The sequence below is a fragment of the Nicotiana attenuata genome, chromosome 8 (assembly GCF_001879085.1).
Source record: "Nicotiana attenuata strain UT chromosome 8, NIATTr2, whole genome shotgun sequence".
Lineage (NCBI taxonomy): Eukaryota > Viridiplantae > Streptophyta > Magnoliopsida > Solanales > Solanaceae > Nicotiana > Nicotiana attenuata.
The window spans coordinates 35,653,833-35,669,689 of record NC_031996.1 but is presented as its reverse complement, the minus strand read 5'-3'; the positions used below and the strand labels follow the sequence as shown (position 1 = coordinate 35,669,689).

The 15,857-nt window shown below is 35.4% G+C and overlaps 1 protein-coding gene across 1 annotated transcript; it reads left to right on the top strand.

The window, feature by feature from the left end:
• LOC109231850 (Werner Syndrome-like exonuclease) lies at positions 7,923–8,919 on the top strand. Its single transcript, XM_019397477.1, has one exon. The coding sequence runs from the start codon at positions 8,048–8,050 to the stop codon at positions 8,735–8,737; it is 690 nt and encodes a 229-aa protein (XP_019253022.1). The 5' UTR covers positions 7,923–8,047; the 3' UTR covers positions 8,738–8,919.

Below are 15,857 nucleotides of genomic sequence, written 5' to 3'. Positions count from 1 at the left end.
GTAGTTTTTGAAGTCCTTCCACAAAGGAGGCAACTTCTCAATCATTGCTGCTACTTGAAATGCTTCATTTATGACAAGACCTTCAATGAAATTTCTGTTAGTAAAAATACTAAGATTATTACTTTCAACATCAATATTAATTTGAGTTATACCTTCAGCAAGGAGATCGTGAATAATCACTTGCAATTCCTGGACTTGGGTAATAATAGACTTGCTATCTACCATTTTGTAGTCCAAAAACTTTGCAGCAACAAACTTTTTCAACCCGGCATCTTCGATTTTGTATTTCTTTTCAAGCGCATTCCACAGTTCCTTTGACGTTTTCACGCCACTGTAGACGTTATACAAAGCATCCTCCAGCCCGCTTAAAATATAATTCTTGCACAAAAAATTTGAATGCTTCCACGCCTCAATCACGAGAAAGCGTTCAGTTTCTGGAGTTTCATCGGACAGTACAGGAACATCTTCCTTGATGAACTTCTGGAGACTTAGAGTAGTCAAATAGAAGAACATCTTTTGCTGCCAGCGCTTGAAATCAATCCCGGAAAATTTTTCGGCTTTCTCCGCCGGTGCCAATGTTGCCGGTGTCGTTCGGCTTGTTGAGGCATTGGCAGTCACCATTGGAACAGTTTGGTTCTCATTCTCATTAGTCATTTCTGTAAAAGAATGACACAAACGTTAAAATCACGTAGATTTTAATAGAGTACAAAACCACAAAGGTTTACTCTTCCAGAAACAGTAAGTACAAATACAGAAAATATATTAAATTCCTTAAGCTTGTTAGTTAACTGTATTTGTAAAATAATTCTGGAAATATAAATGAATATAAACAGAAATGAACATAAACAGAAATGAGCAACGAAATAATAGAAAACCAATTCGAGCCCACTGAATTCACAGTGTTTCCTTAAGGAATTTAATCCCCTCCTAGTACCCAAGGTTATGGATTATTTCCTCCCAGGATATAATGAATTACACACTGGTGTAGTGGTACTTCAAACCCCAGCGTTTCAGCGAACACAAAGTTCGGTAGCAAATCACACTTACTTTTTGCTTTGTTTGATGCTAAAAGTATGCAGAAGAAGGAGAAGAAACTCAGAAAATCGTAGTGAAATTCTGAGCAGAATAGTGTTGTATTTATAGCTAAAGTTGGGCTGAAATCTGAAGAGGTGCAACTCTTTAGAATGGCTGTTTATACAAAACGCCCACAGCATAAATGCCATTACATAAATGGCCATTTACTCAACAATAAGAGGGAAAATAAAGAGGAAAAATTGAAGAGGGTAGTTACTTTTCTGTTACCAAAACAGAAAAACGGATTGAATTTAATATTAATATTCTGTTATTAAAACAAAATATTTAATAACATTTCTATTAATATTTTACTATTAACAAATAAATTTGGTCAAAAAAGTTAATCAATCAATCATTTGACCAAATCCGAAGCCGAAGCCGAAGCCGAAGCCGAAGCCGAGCCGAGCGAGCGACGACGACGACGGCGCGAGGCTTGCCTTCTTCTCAACTCTTTAAGAGTTAGAAGAAGAGCAATTGCTTATATACCCATAAAAAACCTCTTCATCTTCCAATATGGGACAATGCCCATTTGCCAAAGGGGGAACTTAAAATTTCACTCAAAAATTTCATTTCCCTCAATTTCCCATTCACTCTCTTTTAAGTATTTAATATATTAATTAAATACATCCAAAACCCAACAGCGTCTTACTACTCTTTCGTTTTCCATAGTGTCGGGTCTATGTATTGTCTACCGCTTTTGCTTTGCATCTACTTTCTCATTTTCATGATGTTATTTTTCCTATGGTTTCTATTGGTGGTACTGATATTGTCTCTTTTCGTCTTCTCGAGCCGAGGTTCTTTCGGAAATAGCCTCTCTACTACCTCGGGGTAGGAGTAAGGTCTGTATAGACACTATCCTTCCCAGACACCACTAATGGAATTTTACTGGGTCGTTGATGTTGTTGTTGTTGGGAATTCTTTTGTCATTAGGCAAAATTGATAGTTCCAACTTCCAAGTATAACTGTTTATAATGAATTACATCAATCGTAGCCAAATCAATCTAATCCGTCCAAAATTTACTTGAACCAAATGGATTGAGTGAAAATTGGTCGAATAAAAGTCATAACTCAATCCGTTCATGAACCAATTTGCCCTCTTTCTTTTAATTTGCTTTTAAACAAAATGTGAAAATTAATGTGCTTTTCTTACATTATTAGCTCAATTCTCCCAAATTTACACAATTCTTAGTTTCCTAGTTTTATTTTGTCAAAGACATATTCATTACCCATTGGCCATTGAAGCACATACATTTTCAACTTCGGATATTGGATATTCATCTTGTGAGGATGAATCGTTTGGCTCAAATTTCTTTATTTTTTTTTTTTTGGTTGGTCTCGTCTATGCAGTTGTCTAACAAATCCCAAACATCATCTAGTAAGTCTATATCGCCTTTTATTAAGTTGTATCATTATTTGGTTAAACGCACTTTTAAATCACGGAAAGAACATTAACAACAATAACAAACTCAGTGTAATCTCGCAAGTGGGATCTGACGAGAACAGTGCGTGCGTAGTTTTATTCTTACTTTGTGAAAACAGAAAGACTATTTCCGATAGACTCTCAACTGGGGAAACGAAAAGAACATTATATTTGATAATGCTTTCTTTAAACTATTTCAAAATATAATAGCCATCTTTCCTCCGAATCTTGTTGGAAATATAATCTAAGCTTATTGAAATGAACATCGAGATGATATGGCCGAAATAAAACCTTATTTCAAATATCGAAAGTGCCTAACATGTTAGCAGAAGGAGAAGGTTTATATTTAGAATCATTGATCTAACATTCCCTAAAAAATTCATGACAACGATCATAGATTTCACTATTCACCTATTTATAATTGTACTAGCTTTGGGATACGCATGATGCGCGCGAATCCCTTTTTAATGAGTATAAATTTATTTAAATAATAGCATTGACTTATAAAATAAATATGTAAGTTCCTAAAAATAATCAATAAATATTGATTGTGTATAACTAACTCAAGTGACCCTTTTATGGCGAGGCGATGATGTGGCATTTCGAGGGCCACATCTGACCGTCACGTCAGTTCGAAATGTCATCATCCCATCATGCGTCATTATGGCGCATGTTCCCAATACGTTACGTCATTTCTCGCGCCTCTTCCATTTCGAAATTAATGAGGTGGCGTTTGGGCTTTTTCAGTTAGAGTGCCCATATACTTATAAATAGGGATGGGTGTTTCTCATTTGAGCTGTTGCATTTCCAGAGCTCTTGAAACTCCAGTTTCTCCTTCTTGAAATTTCCCGCGTCTGTATTTTCTTTCTCCCTTTAGCATTTTCTGCCATCATCGTCTTCCTCACTTTTGCATTTCCTTTTAGCATATAACCAGAAAAAAGAATGGCTAGTGCCTCCTCTGATCCTGTAACCTTGGCAGCGGACGTGCCTCCTCACGAAGAAGGGGCAGCCATGGTAGAAGATGAGAATTTTGCCACCGTTATTTCTGGGATGGATACGACGGCGATTGCTGCATTTAGGGCTAAGTGGCGAATCCCGGCCCACGTCAAACTTATCTTACTGGTAGCGATGTAGTGCAACTACATCGCCCAGGGTACTGCGCATTTTATGCGTACCCGTTCGTTGTCGGCTATACACTTCCTCCTCCTTCCTCGGCGGAGGATTTTTGCCGTTTCTACGATGTGTGCACGGCTCAGCTTTCTCCGTACATATACAAGCTTTTCCTTATGCTTATCAAGTACGCCGAGTTGGCCAACCGTTGTATTTCTCTCCGCCATCTGCTTCACCTTTTCGCCCCAAGCACGATGATTCACATGCGCCACCGCGAAACCAAGGGGTTAGTGGTGAAGATGGACGATAAAACTAATTGTCGTTTTTTGGAAAATTTCTTCTACGTGAAGACAGAGCACGTGGTATCGAACCCCAGCGGATTCCCCGAGGAGTGGAACTTTGCTCGTAAGTGTTTTTCTCCCAAATGACTTCATTGTTTATTTTGGGCGATCTGATCGTTCTCCTTCTCTTTTTGCAGCCGAGAGGAATCCTTCTTCGCCATTCGTTGACATTCGCGACTGGGTGAGTCAGATTTTGCCTCATACTGTGGGGATTCGCGAGTGGTCGCAATTTAATGAGAGGTTTGGGCGTAGGCCTGCAACCGGTGAGTTACCTTTGACTTTGATAGTTTTGAACTTTATATCATCCTTTCTGTCCTGTCTCTTATTTATCTTACTTCGTTTGTAGGTCAAAGGGCTTCAAGGAGGGCGAGGGCTCCTACGCCAGCTTTTTGCCAGTTGAGTGTTTCGGTCGGGGCCGTACTCGTTGTGGCTGCAAGTGAACCTGCTCAGGCCGCTGCTATTCCTCAGACACCGGCCTAGCACGGTCCTAGTCATCAGGCTGCTACCACACTAGCAGAGATTCCGGCTTCTACAGTGTTTCACTTGGTCGATGAGTCAGACCACGGAGAATATGGAGAGGCTCCGCTAAAAAGGCGAAGGATAGAGGCTGACAGGAGAGTGGTCGGAGAGGAGCCGGCGGGGAGTGGACCTGAGTTGACCACGATCGAGTTGAGGGGCGGTATGGCCTTGGATGTAGAGACCGTGCCTCCTTCGGACGTGGAGATTACCTCCGTGGAAGAAGGGGGGCGACCAGAGCGGTTATGACCACTCCTCGGAGTGGTCCGTCAACATCAGGGCAGGCTAAATTCCATATTCGACTGAGGAGAGGGTGAAGAGAGTGTCGTATATGATTACAAATCTAGCTCTGATGTCGATCTCGAGGAGGCGAGGATATTCGACGATGGGCTTACACGGGTGGAGGTGAGAACGGATGGATCCTCTCGCTCGATCGTAATCCTTTTGGAGTGTGATTTGTTGGATGATACGGTGAGCATGGTCCCATCCTTTGCTCCTCTTTGCGCTGTCACCGAGAACAGGACCCTTTAGGCGCTCCGGGATTCCGACCTGTCACTGGACATATCCGGGATGGCTCTGAGGGTGAGTTATTTGTTTCTGCAACTTGTGTCTTTTTCTTCTATCTTTACTGGTTTTTTCTCACTCTCTTTTCTTTTTCAGACTTTCATTTTGGATATCGAGAGTGCTCTGTTCTCGTTCTCCATCTCTCCCATTTTTCTAATGATGGCAGCGAGGGCGTCGTTACTTGCATTATTAATAGAGTGAGTGATACCTGTCGAGGGAGGTTGAGTGTGTTGCTCATTGGTTGCCGTCAAAATGGGCTTGGCCCGTCAGGCCAGCCCAACCCAGCCCGCTGCTTGGGTAGGGCTGGGTTGAAATTTTTTTAGCCCATTTAAAACTGAGGCTTATAAGCCCGGCCCAAGTCAGCCCGCTAGCCCTTGAGGCTAGACCGAGGCTGGGCCTGGGCCGGCCCGTGGGCCAAAAATTAACTATATTCAAATTTAAATACTTAAAAAAAGTAAAAACTAAAAAAAAAATTAACTATAATCCCCATTTTCCAACCTTAAGATTGCTCATTTACCCTTCCACATCAACTGGAATTTATATTTTTGATATGCATGTAGTATGACGAGATCAGTTATTCTTTTGCTTAATTAACAACGAACTAGGAAAGTTTTAAGTGGCCAATAATATTTTTTTCAAAAGAAAATATTATTTTAAGTGGCCAATGATCAGTTTGGTTACTTTAATTTATTATTAGTTATCAAATTGCTCTTCAGTATAAGGTCAAGTTTTAATACCCCAAAAAATTGACAATACTAGCAAATATCATGAATTTTAAAAATTTCATGGACTATAATGATGAAATCGACAAATAATGTTAAACCTAAATTTAAAAACCTTAACATATAAACTTATTGAAGCAATTCCTGAACATAAGGAAAGTGAAAGAAAAGTACTAAAATATATTCATGTAACGTTAAAAAAAGAAGAGCTAGAGATATAGAGAATTTGCATTTCAATTACGAGATTCCTTGTCAAAATATCAAGATTCTTGTACACTCTAAATAAACAGAAGTCGTTCATATGATCAAGAGATTATATCACGAAAAAATATCTAAAGATTTGGAGAAATATTTTTATCTAAAAAAATTGAAGGGTCGGCCCGCCCTAGCCCACGACCCTCTTAGGGCTGGGCTGGGCTGGCCTTTTAAGGCCCATATAGATGGAGGGCTGGCCCGCCCTAGCCCACCAAATTTAAAAGCCCACGAGGCTTGGGCTGGGTTGGGTTGGGCTAGCCCGTTTAGATAGCTCTAGTTGTGGCGATGTCGACTTGCACACGCTCTCTACTCACCCTCTCAGCGGGTTTGTCGAGTATATTGTTTGGTGTATTCGTTAGCCATGCTTCTAGTAGCTTTTTACCGCTGGTGGTGCTTCATCCGTGGTGGACGTAGAGGCTCCCTTTTCATGAGAAGCGGTAACGCTGCCATAAGGGGGGGGGGGGAATCAATTTGCCTAGGCGAGGCGCTTGGTGTCACGTTTTCCTCATCCTCTTCATGAGTTTCATTGATGGTGTTTAGGAGATTGGCGGTGAGATCGCTATCACCTTTCTCTTTTTCTCTCCATTGCCTAACATGTCAGATTTGTGCAAACAACGAGGCACGAGATTTTGCAAAGTTTTGTGCGTTGTGCGTGTTTTTTTTAGATCTAGAAAAAACTAAAGCTTTGAACTAGAAGTTCCCCACAAACGGCGCCAAATTGTTTGACCAAAAAGTGTTAAGCCTTTTTGCTAAACTAATTAAATAAATGATAATGGGTAAATTCTAGCTAAATATAATAAATTTTAGATCCAAGATTGATGGATAATAATTATCTAAAAATCGTATTTGAAGCTATTAAAAGCCAAAAAGGGGTTTCATGATATTGTTGTGAATGAATGAGGGGATAAGGACAAGCAATAAATATGATAAATGACAATAAATGTAAATAAAGAGAATAATTCACCCAAATGTATAACGAGGTGGAAAATTCTCTCTTTGACAATGATGTAAGATAACCAAACGTGGGAATATCAAATACTTTATGGGATCTGCTATGGGAAAGCTTGGACAGAACAACAAATCGAATCTTATGTAAACATAGTGTTTGTAGTTACTTGAGAGTCAACCTTTCTAGAGAGAGCTCATCAAGATAGAATATTGGATCCCTCTTTCTTTATCTCTCTATTCCTACTTATATGGGACATACCCCTTCCCTACCAAAATTACAAATACAAAGACTGAATATTCCTTTAAAATATCTTATTGCTAAACTAGCCGTTTTGCCCGATGTGAGTGCTTGACCTCGGCATTGGTTGCTCGGCTCGCCGTGGTTTGCTTCTTAAGCACGACCTTGGCCTAATTGATTCTTAATTTCCTTATTTCAGGCGAGGTTCCCTTGATCAGATTTTGACCTATACAGATGGTAGTACTCATGTTTTCTTATTTAATTAACATGTTATGGTGAAGACCAAAAATTAGGACTTCTTACTTAATTCAATAAGGAAATATTTAATAACTAAAATTTTAGGTGCCCTAAATATCAGGAAAGTAACTTAAATTAGAATTGTGTCCACTGTGAAATTTACTTTTAGAGGGTAAAAAAGTCGAACGTCATTTCGCTAAGGGCTTTCGTGGTTTTATTAATATAGATATAGATATTGATATAGATATAGATTACTTGGAATAAATCATCAAAGTTAAAATAAGTAAGATTATTTTTCCAATTTTTATTTTATTTTTTTTCATCAACATCTGCATCTAAAAGATTATTCTTGTATCCAAAAAGTAAAGAAGCTACTTTAATTAAATAAGTAACTTAAAATAGCATAGGCAGATAATAATTTAAATTACTATAAGAAAAATTTACATTATTTGTTGCTTAGTGCTTACCGAAACAGAACTAGTTAAGGAACAAATAGCTCCTCTTCTCTCCCAATCCTACTCAACAAAGGCAAACTCATATCAACTCTACTATTTATATACCGCACCTTCCCTTCCTATAATACAAAATCACAACAAAATTTCTCTCTTCTAAAGATATAACCATGGCCGAATTAATTTCCCAAACCTTATTCTGCACTGTTCCTTTCTATGAAAACCAAATCAAATTAACAGTTACAAAAAAGGCCACCGACGTCGATAAGTGGATTGGCCAAACAATCCACATTCACCGGCGTAGACTACACAAGCTCCTGATTGGTCTAGACATTGAGTGGCTCGCCTGTATTAACCCCACTGATAAAAACAACCCCAAAATCGCACTCCTCCAACTCTGCGTCGGCCGTCGTTGCCTTTTATTTCAACTTCTTCACGCTGATTACATCCCGAATTCTCTCCGTGCTTTTCTCGCAAACCCTAACTTCACGTTTGTTGGTGTTGGTATTCAGGGCGACGTTTACAAATTGTTCCAAGATCATGGATTGTTCGTAGCGAATTCGGTTGATTTGTACCAGTTAGCATTGGTTGTACGTAAATTTGAGCCTGAGTATGGAATAATGGGGTTGAAGAGAATGGGATTGAAGAGAATGGCGTATGAAGTTCTTGGTAAAGTTATGGAGAAGCCGTTGAAAGTTACGTTGAGTCAATGGGATGCTGAAGAATTGTCGTATGAACAAGTGGAGTATGCTTGTATTGATGCTTTTGTGTCTTTTGAAATTGGAATGAACTTGTTTTCTGAGATGTTGAACAGATTGGTGTATGATCCATATGTATCTGCTTTTGATGTAAAAATTTGATGAAATATCATAGGGAATTAGGAATGTATATTGAACAAAATTGATTTTTTTCTTTTGTATCCATATGTCCAGTCTGAATGAGGGATTTGTATGATATTTTTGTTAAATTCTGATTCAGTGTATTGATTTTTGGTATCTTGTATTGATTCCAACAAGGAAGATGTATGATTTTGGTTTTCTTTTTTCTCCTTCTCGAATTTTGATTTGTGGCAGTCTGCCAGATGGAATTTTTTTGACTCTTGTATCGTGTAATTTGTGCAGATTTTCTGAATCGTTGCAACCTCTCTAATGTATAATCCTCTCGTTCAAAAAGGAATGAACTTTTTATTATTCAGAGAGTCAAATAAAATTTTCTTTGTCCATATATTTTGTAAATATTTTTAAATATTTTGAATTTGTAACTTATAGTACTTTTTATATAATTTTTAGATACGTAAATTTTATTTCAGAATACATAAAGAATTTATGTCAATTCACGACAAAAATAGATATAGAATACATTCATGATCATTGTTTAGAACATCATAGGGGTCGAAAATGGGTAATGCAAAAATGAATAAATTAACCGATCCGACCCATATTTAATACGGATAACAAATGGGTTAACAGGTGAATAATATGGAATCCATATGAAAGAATTACAAGAAAATACACGTGACTTCATACCATAACAAAAAATGACCCATATTTTTAAGTTTTACCCGACCTAGCCCGTATTGTACATATTTTGAAAGCACCAGCAAATTCAAAATATGTGTTCTTACAACCATTGCTTCTAAAAGCTATGGAGCTAAATATGTGTTCTCACAACCATTCTTTCACTCTCTTCTTCTCACATCTTCTACATATGCTTCAAGGGGTCGTCCGCCACTATTGCTTCTCCCCTGTGTTACCTGGTTGCAATGTAAGAAAATTGAATGGTAGAAGTCCACCATTGAACGCCATCCAAAACTTTGCTTTCGAAAATTGGATTTTTTGAGTTTGTTAGTTGTTTGGATTGAGTTTTGTTCCAATTGATTGAAAATATCAAAAGGAGTTCAAAATTTAAATTTGAAGTGATTTGGAGTAGATTTGAGCAAGATTTGAGTTAAATTTCAAAAAAAACGCAAGGAAGAAGACGAAGTCAGTTTTTTGTATAATTATGTATAATCTTGTATAATAGTGTATATGACTTCAAATTTTATATACAAACTCCTTATACTATTTCTAACAAGTCTAAATAACACCCACTCCAAATTTCTCACAAAACCAAATTCGAAATTTAAACCCACATATTTAAGCTTGTTAAAAATTTAATTTTTACCACCCAAATGGATTTGATTTGTTGAACTAATATTTGAGTCACAGTTACTGATTCGAAAATTAACTTAAAAACTTGAGAAATCTTTTTTACAAATTAAATAGTAATTTCTAGAACCTATTGGAGTTGGATGTTGAATCTTAGCCTATTATTTTTGGCCTAGTTGGTTGTGAATTGAAATATGAGCTATAAAATTGAAAAGTATGGAACTCAGTTGTTCTTATGTGAAATATCCCCTATCCATATTATCCATGGTTTCTTGAATGCGATCACTTTTGGGAGAATTTCTAGTCCCCGAATTTGAGAAACCCCTAATTTGAGACTTTATAAATGTAAAAATTAAACCCGTTAGTTATTTCTAAGTGAATAATATGGTTTTTACTATATTTGACCATTTTTTAAAAAGTTTATTATCCAACCCATTATTTAATGGATAATATGGATGGATAACCGTTTTCTTTTATTCATTTTGCCACCACTTCAACATAATATGATTATTGTAAGAATTCATTTTTGTTTATTTAAATAATTGATTCTAACGTGTATAATTCACTTGATTCTTAGCAAATACTTCTATTTTTTAAACACCTCCATTTCTTTGTTCTTTTATCCTCACAAGCCAAAATTTATTAAGCTCGTATATTATTTTTATTTTGAGTATTATTTTGTCAACAATTCTTATAAGTAAACCAGAACATATCCTTATCCACATTTCTTATTTTGTTTCGAACCTATATTAAAACATATTAGGAGTCATTTGCTTAATACTTTTAGTTATTAGTAAAACTTACCGGAAAGTATACGAATAATTATCAATGTATTACCGATTAATTAAAGAGAATAATATTACAGATTAAGTTTGTTGGGATTTTTACCTAGCTATACTATATTAGAAATTTATTTATCTATTTTCTATATGTTTTGTAGTTTTTAATAAGTATCTAAGTTTTTCTTACAAGTTATATACATTGCTCCCATCCCATTTCTAACGCCTTCAATTAAGAGATTCAATTACATCATTTACTCTCTCCTTCGTTTTTTTAACATTAAAATTCCTTAATCTACGCCCATCATCTCCATCTTCTCAATTCACAAATTATATATATTGCTCCTTAAAAGTCATGTATTTTCTGCAGGCTTTGATTGCAGTATCAGAAGTAAGCAAAGAAATTGAAGGACAACTCAGATTTCTTCCCAATAAAACCAATGGATTACGGGCGTTTCCTTGTAATATCAATAGGGACAAGATCTGCAAAATGTGAACATAAATATAATGCATCAATGGCAGCCAAATGGTTATTGTGGATTGGTTATTTCACAAAGGATCCACACTACTCATCGAAGTGTTCACCCAATCAAGTGCTGATTTGGTTGATTACCATATTCTGTTGTTTTGCAAGCTCTACACTGTGATAATAATTACCTTCGAATCGTGATTCTCTCTTTCCACTATTACCGACAGCTTTATATTATTAAAAAATCATCAATTGCATCGTTCTTTTGCTGGGAGACTGGACAACACTGAAAGTGAAGAAATATTCAGGAATTGTATGATAATTATATCATAATTGTATTTGAATTATATCAGCTACATCAATGCCTAAAACATAATTGTGTCTAACTTGTATATGGTACATTAATACTTAAACTAATACCTGATACAATACTAATAAGTAAATATACAATTATCATATATTTGTGATACAAACTTTGAAATTCGTCAGGAACTCACAACTGCTCGTACCAATATACAATGAATATACAATTATCATACATTTGCAATACAAATCCTTCAACAATTATGCTACATATACTATTATAATACAATCACAATACATTTCTGAAAAATTGCGATACGTTTATGATATTCATCTTCTTCAAGTTTCAATTACAACTCTATACTAAAAATCTTAATATAATCGTATTATAATTGTATTAGTATTGTATCAAGTATTGTTTTGGGTATTGATGTATCATATACAAGTCACATACAATAAAGATTTTAAAAAGAACAAACAAGATTCAGAACTTACACACATCTTGATTCTAGAGTAATATTCTCGAATTTTGTCTGCATTGTATAAATAAAAAATAGAGATTTTGGTGATTAGTAAGAAAGTGTTATAAATAGAATTATATTTATGGTGAATGTCTATATTTAGAGAGATTCTAGGGTTCATTGCTTGGTGGCTAAGTCACCCTCTCCCTATAAATAGAGGGTTCTATTCCATTGTAATTCATCCCAAAAATCAATAAGAATTCTCTCTCTACTTTTCTCTGCAATATTCTTCTTCTTCTTTTATTGTTCATAACACGTTATCAGCACGAGACTCTAACCAATTGAGTAGAAGCTTTGGGATTGAGCATAATGATTGTCAATTATTCCATGAACTTCCTTCATGATTAAATTCTGGATTTAAGGTAAGTATTTTACTGTATTTTTCTCTTTTATTCTATACTTTGATTTTAAATACAAGCAAAGACAACAAAGTTTGATTATAACTCTAATGGAGTTTGTAAGAAATTATAACCACCTGAAGTGGTAAAATTTCTATGCGATCAAATTCATGTATGATTGTGGGCAAAGAATTGAAAACCCGTCCCATTGAATTTGCTCCATTCTCATTCCCTTAAGAGAATGTGATAGCAGTATGTGATAAGTCTGAAAGAAGACAAAATTATCACTATGAATGTATCAATGGATATGGACGTGGCAATAGACGAAATTATAATCGTCATCATTTGTGGTAATGAGAACAATAAGGATTCTCAAAATAATCTTTCACTCTGTGAAAAATATTTGTCATCGATTTGACATGAGATTTTGTAAAGCACATATAGATGATTATGGTCCATTCATGATGTGAATGTGACAACATCTGATTTATGAATACATATTCATTCTTCAAAGAATATGAACGTGCTAGTGGTAGTGAATATACCGCACTCACCTCTAAAAGAAGGTTTGAGATGATATAAGAAAATAATGTCATTATTATGGCATGAATGGTCATTGGTCACGTACCTATTGTACGCCAAAATATTTTGGCATTGTGATTGTTAATAGACAACGGTAATGCAAGAAACAGATCTTGCATATAATTTTGACCATGACTATAATGGTATAACTTTCTCTTTAAAAGAGATATTCACCATATGAGTGTTGATGAATATGTGGTAGTACCAAATTAATCGAGAGCTCTGGAAGAGCCAATTATTACTATTTTGGAGAAACACAATTGATTACCAATAAGGTATTGTGTTGTAGTAAGTCCCAAAGAAACTTATTCAGTTTTTAAAGTATTCGCGAAAGCGGTTGGTCATACTGAGACTATAAATAAAGGAAAGATTTAATATCTTCTATTACTACAACTTGTAGCGGGGTAATATGTATGTGAAAAGCTACCCACTTTATTCTCCAGTTTGTACTACACAAATAAAAGAATACCACAATAAAGTGGATGTTTATTGATATAAAAACTCATATCATAATAAACTTGGAGTTTATTGATAATTGCACACGTCATGGTGTAAATCTGAAGTTTATCAATATTGATAATTTATTCAGTTGGCATAATTGGTTTACCCATATCAATTTAAGTATGATGTGCAAAAATAAAAGAGAATTCACATGGGTAAATATTAAAGAACTAGAAAGTTCTTTACGAATTCTCTTATGTTGGTTGTTCTCATTAATTAATATACCAACTAAAATTGGGATTGAATCCCATGAATGCTGGAAATATCAAAGGTGAATATGGGCTCATTCACCCGCCATGTATACCACATAAGATGCATCTATGAGATGGTTACATGTGCGATTATTAATAACCTGCAACATGGTGTTTTGCGAGGTAACTTGCTCAATAAATTAATTTCGAGCACAATTTCCAGATTTTCCATTCAAGAAGTTCCCCTTGATAAGTTGGTTTACATCACAGTTGGTTTAGCAAAATGATCTATTGAGTGCCTCCACTTAATAGCTAAACTATTGCTTATGAGAACAAAGTTATCTATATCAGTTTGATATACATTATATACCAAAGTATATTATTTTCTCCCCTCACAAGTGGTTCAGGATCAGGAACCAAATAATTCCATCTTATTATTATTGATGTGCGGTGTATATTTTGATTAACACCATAACGCACAAAGATGGGTTCTCAAAGTTGAGGAAACAAGTTAGTTTTTCTAACACGAGGGGGAGACAAGATACAACAGTTGAGAAAAAGTTACATGGAATGAATTATCATGTGTACATCTAGATCCTCGAATAAGATAATATGAACTTGAAGTTCATAAAAGGATAATTCATGTGCAATTTATTGCAAAGCATGCCAGACGCATTTGCTGACCCAAAGAAAGTAACTATATTCTCATTGCAAATGCTCTTATTAAGTCCTAGAAGGACAACGTCTATGGTACGCTTAAAGCATATAGACAAATCGGTTCAAATAAACTTCTTCATAAAGAAGATGAGCAAATGATCAAAATGATCATAATAAAGGAGGTAAGTGATCTAGAAGATCACATGACATAACACTTCATAAAATCTCATGAGAGATTCAGGTATCTGAATATATGAATGAAGAGATCTCTATGTTATGTCTTTATTAAAAATAAGGAGGTTGGAACCGATATAAAATGTTTGTCGACGACATCTATCATAGGGCTAAGATAGACGAGGATCTTAAGTCTATCGAATATAGACACACAAATATTGGCCAAATGGAAGAGCCACAATTCAAGTATATTTTGAATTCATATGAAAGACATGTAGTTTTGAACATGTAGTTCAAATAATTGAAAGTATAAAGCCAATGATATGTGCAATCAGTTTTCGATATCTTATTTGTCTAGCATGACATGAAACCTTGATATGCATCTAATTAAAGTCTATTATATGACTTATATGGCTTAACTTATGAGACCCTTGAAAGATTTAAATTGCTTGAAGCATATACAATTCTTGATCTTGAAGTACCACATCCTCATTGCAATTTGTGCATATATGTATCTTGCTATAACTATAAGCATGATAATCTGATAGCGAGAATACCTCCATAGAGATATTGAAGAGCCATTCTACGATATTTATGAAGACATTATATCTCTATCAAGAATGATGATTTCAAGGTGCAATATATTCATTCAAGTTAATATGGCTGATTTGTTCATCAAATCTCTACCAAAGATCTTTTGAAGATGGTGCACAAGATTGGAATGCAAATGCTCAAGGATGTGAATTGATGCTCTCATCAGGGGGAGTTAATACGCGTTGTACTCTTTTTCCCTTACAAGGTTTTGTCCCACTGGGTTTTCCTTGCAAGGTTTTTAACGAGGCAACCAAAAGGCGTATTATTAGATATGTGTACTCTTTTTCCTTTTCTAGAATTTTTTTTCCCATTGGGTTTTATTTTAGTTAAGGTTTTAACGAGGCATATTATCTGTTGAATAGACATTCAAGGGGGAGTGTTATAAATATAATTATATTTATGGTGAATGTCTATATTTAGAGAGATTCTAGGGTTCATTGGTTGGTGGCTAAGTCACCCTCTCCCTATAAATAGAGGGTTCTATTCCATTGTAATTCATCCCAAAAATCAATAAGAATTCTCTCTCTACTTTTCTCTGCAATATTCTTCTTCTTCTTTTATTGTTCATAACAGAAAGAGAGATTTTCTTACTAATTTTGTGGGGTGTGTGCGTGTGTGTGTGTGGGGTGGGGGGGGGGGTAGGGGGTAGGGTTAAGTAAAAGTTAAATAGGAGTAGTTTTGGTGTATTATTAAGAAAGAAGTAAAATTGTTTTGATATCCTTAG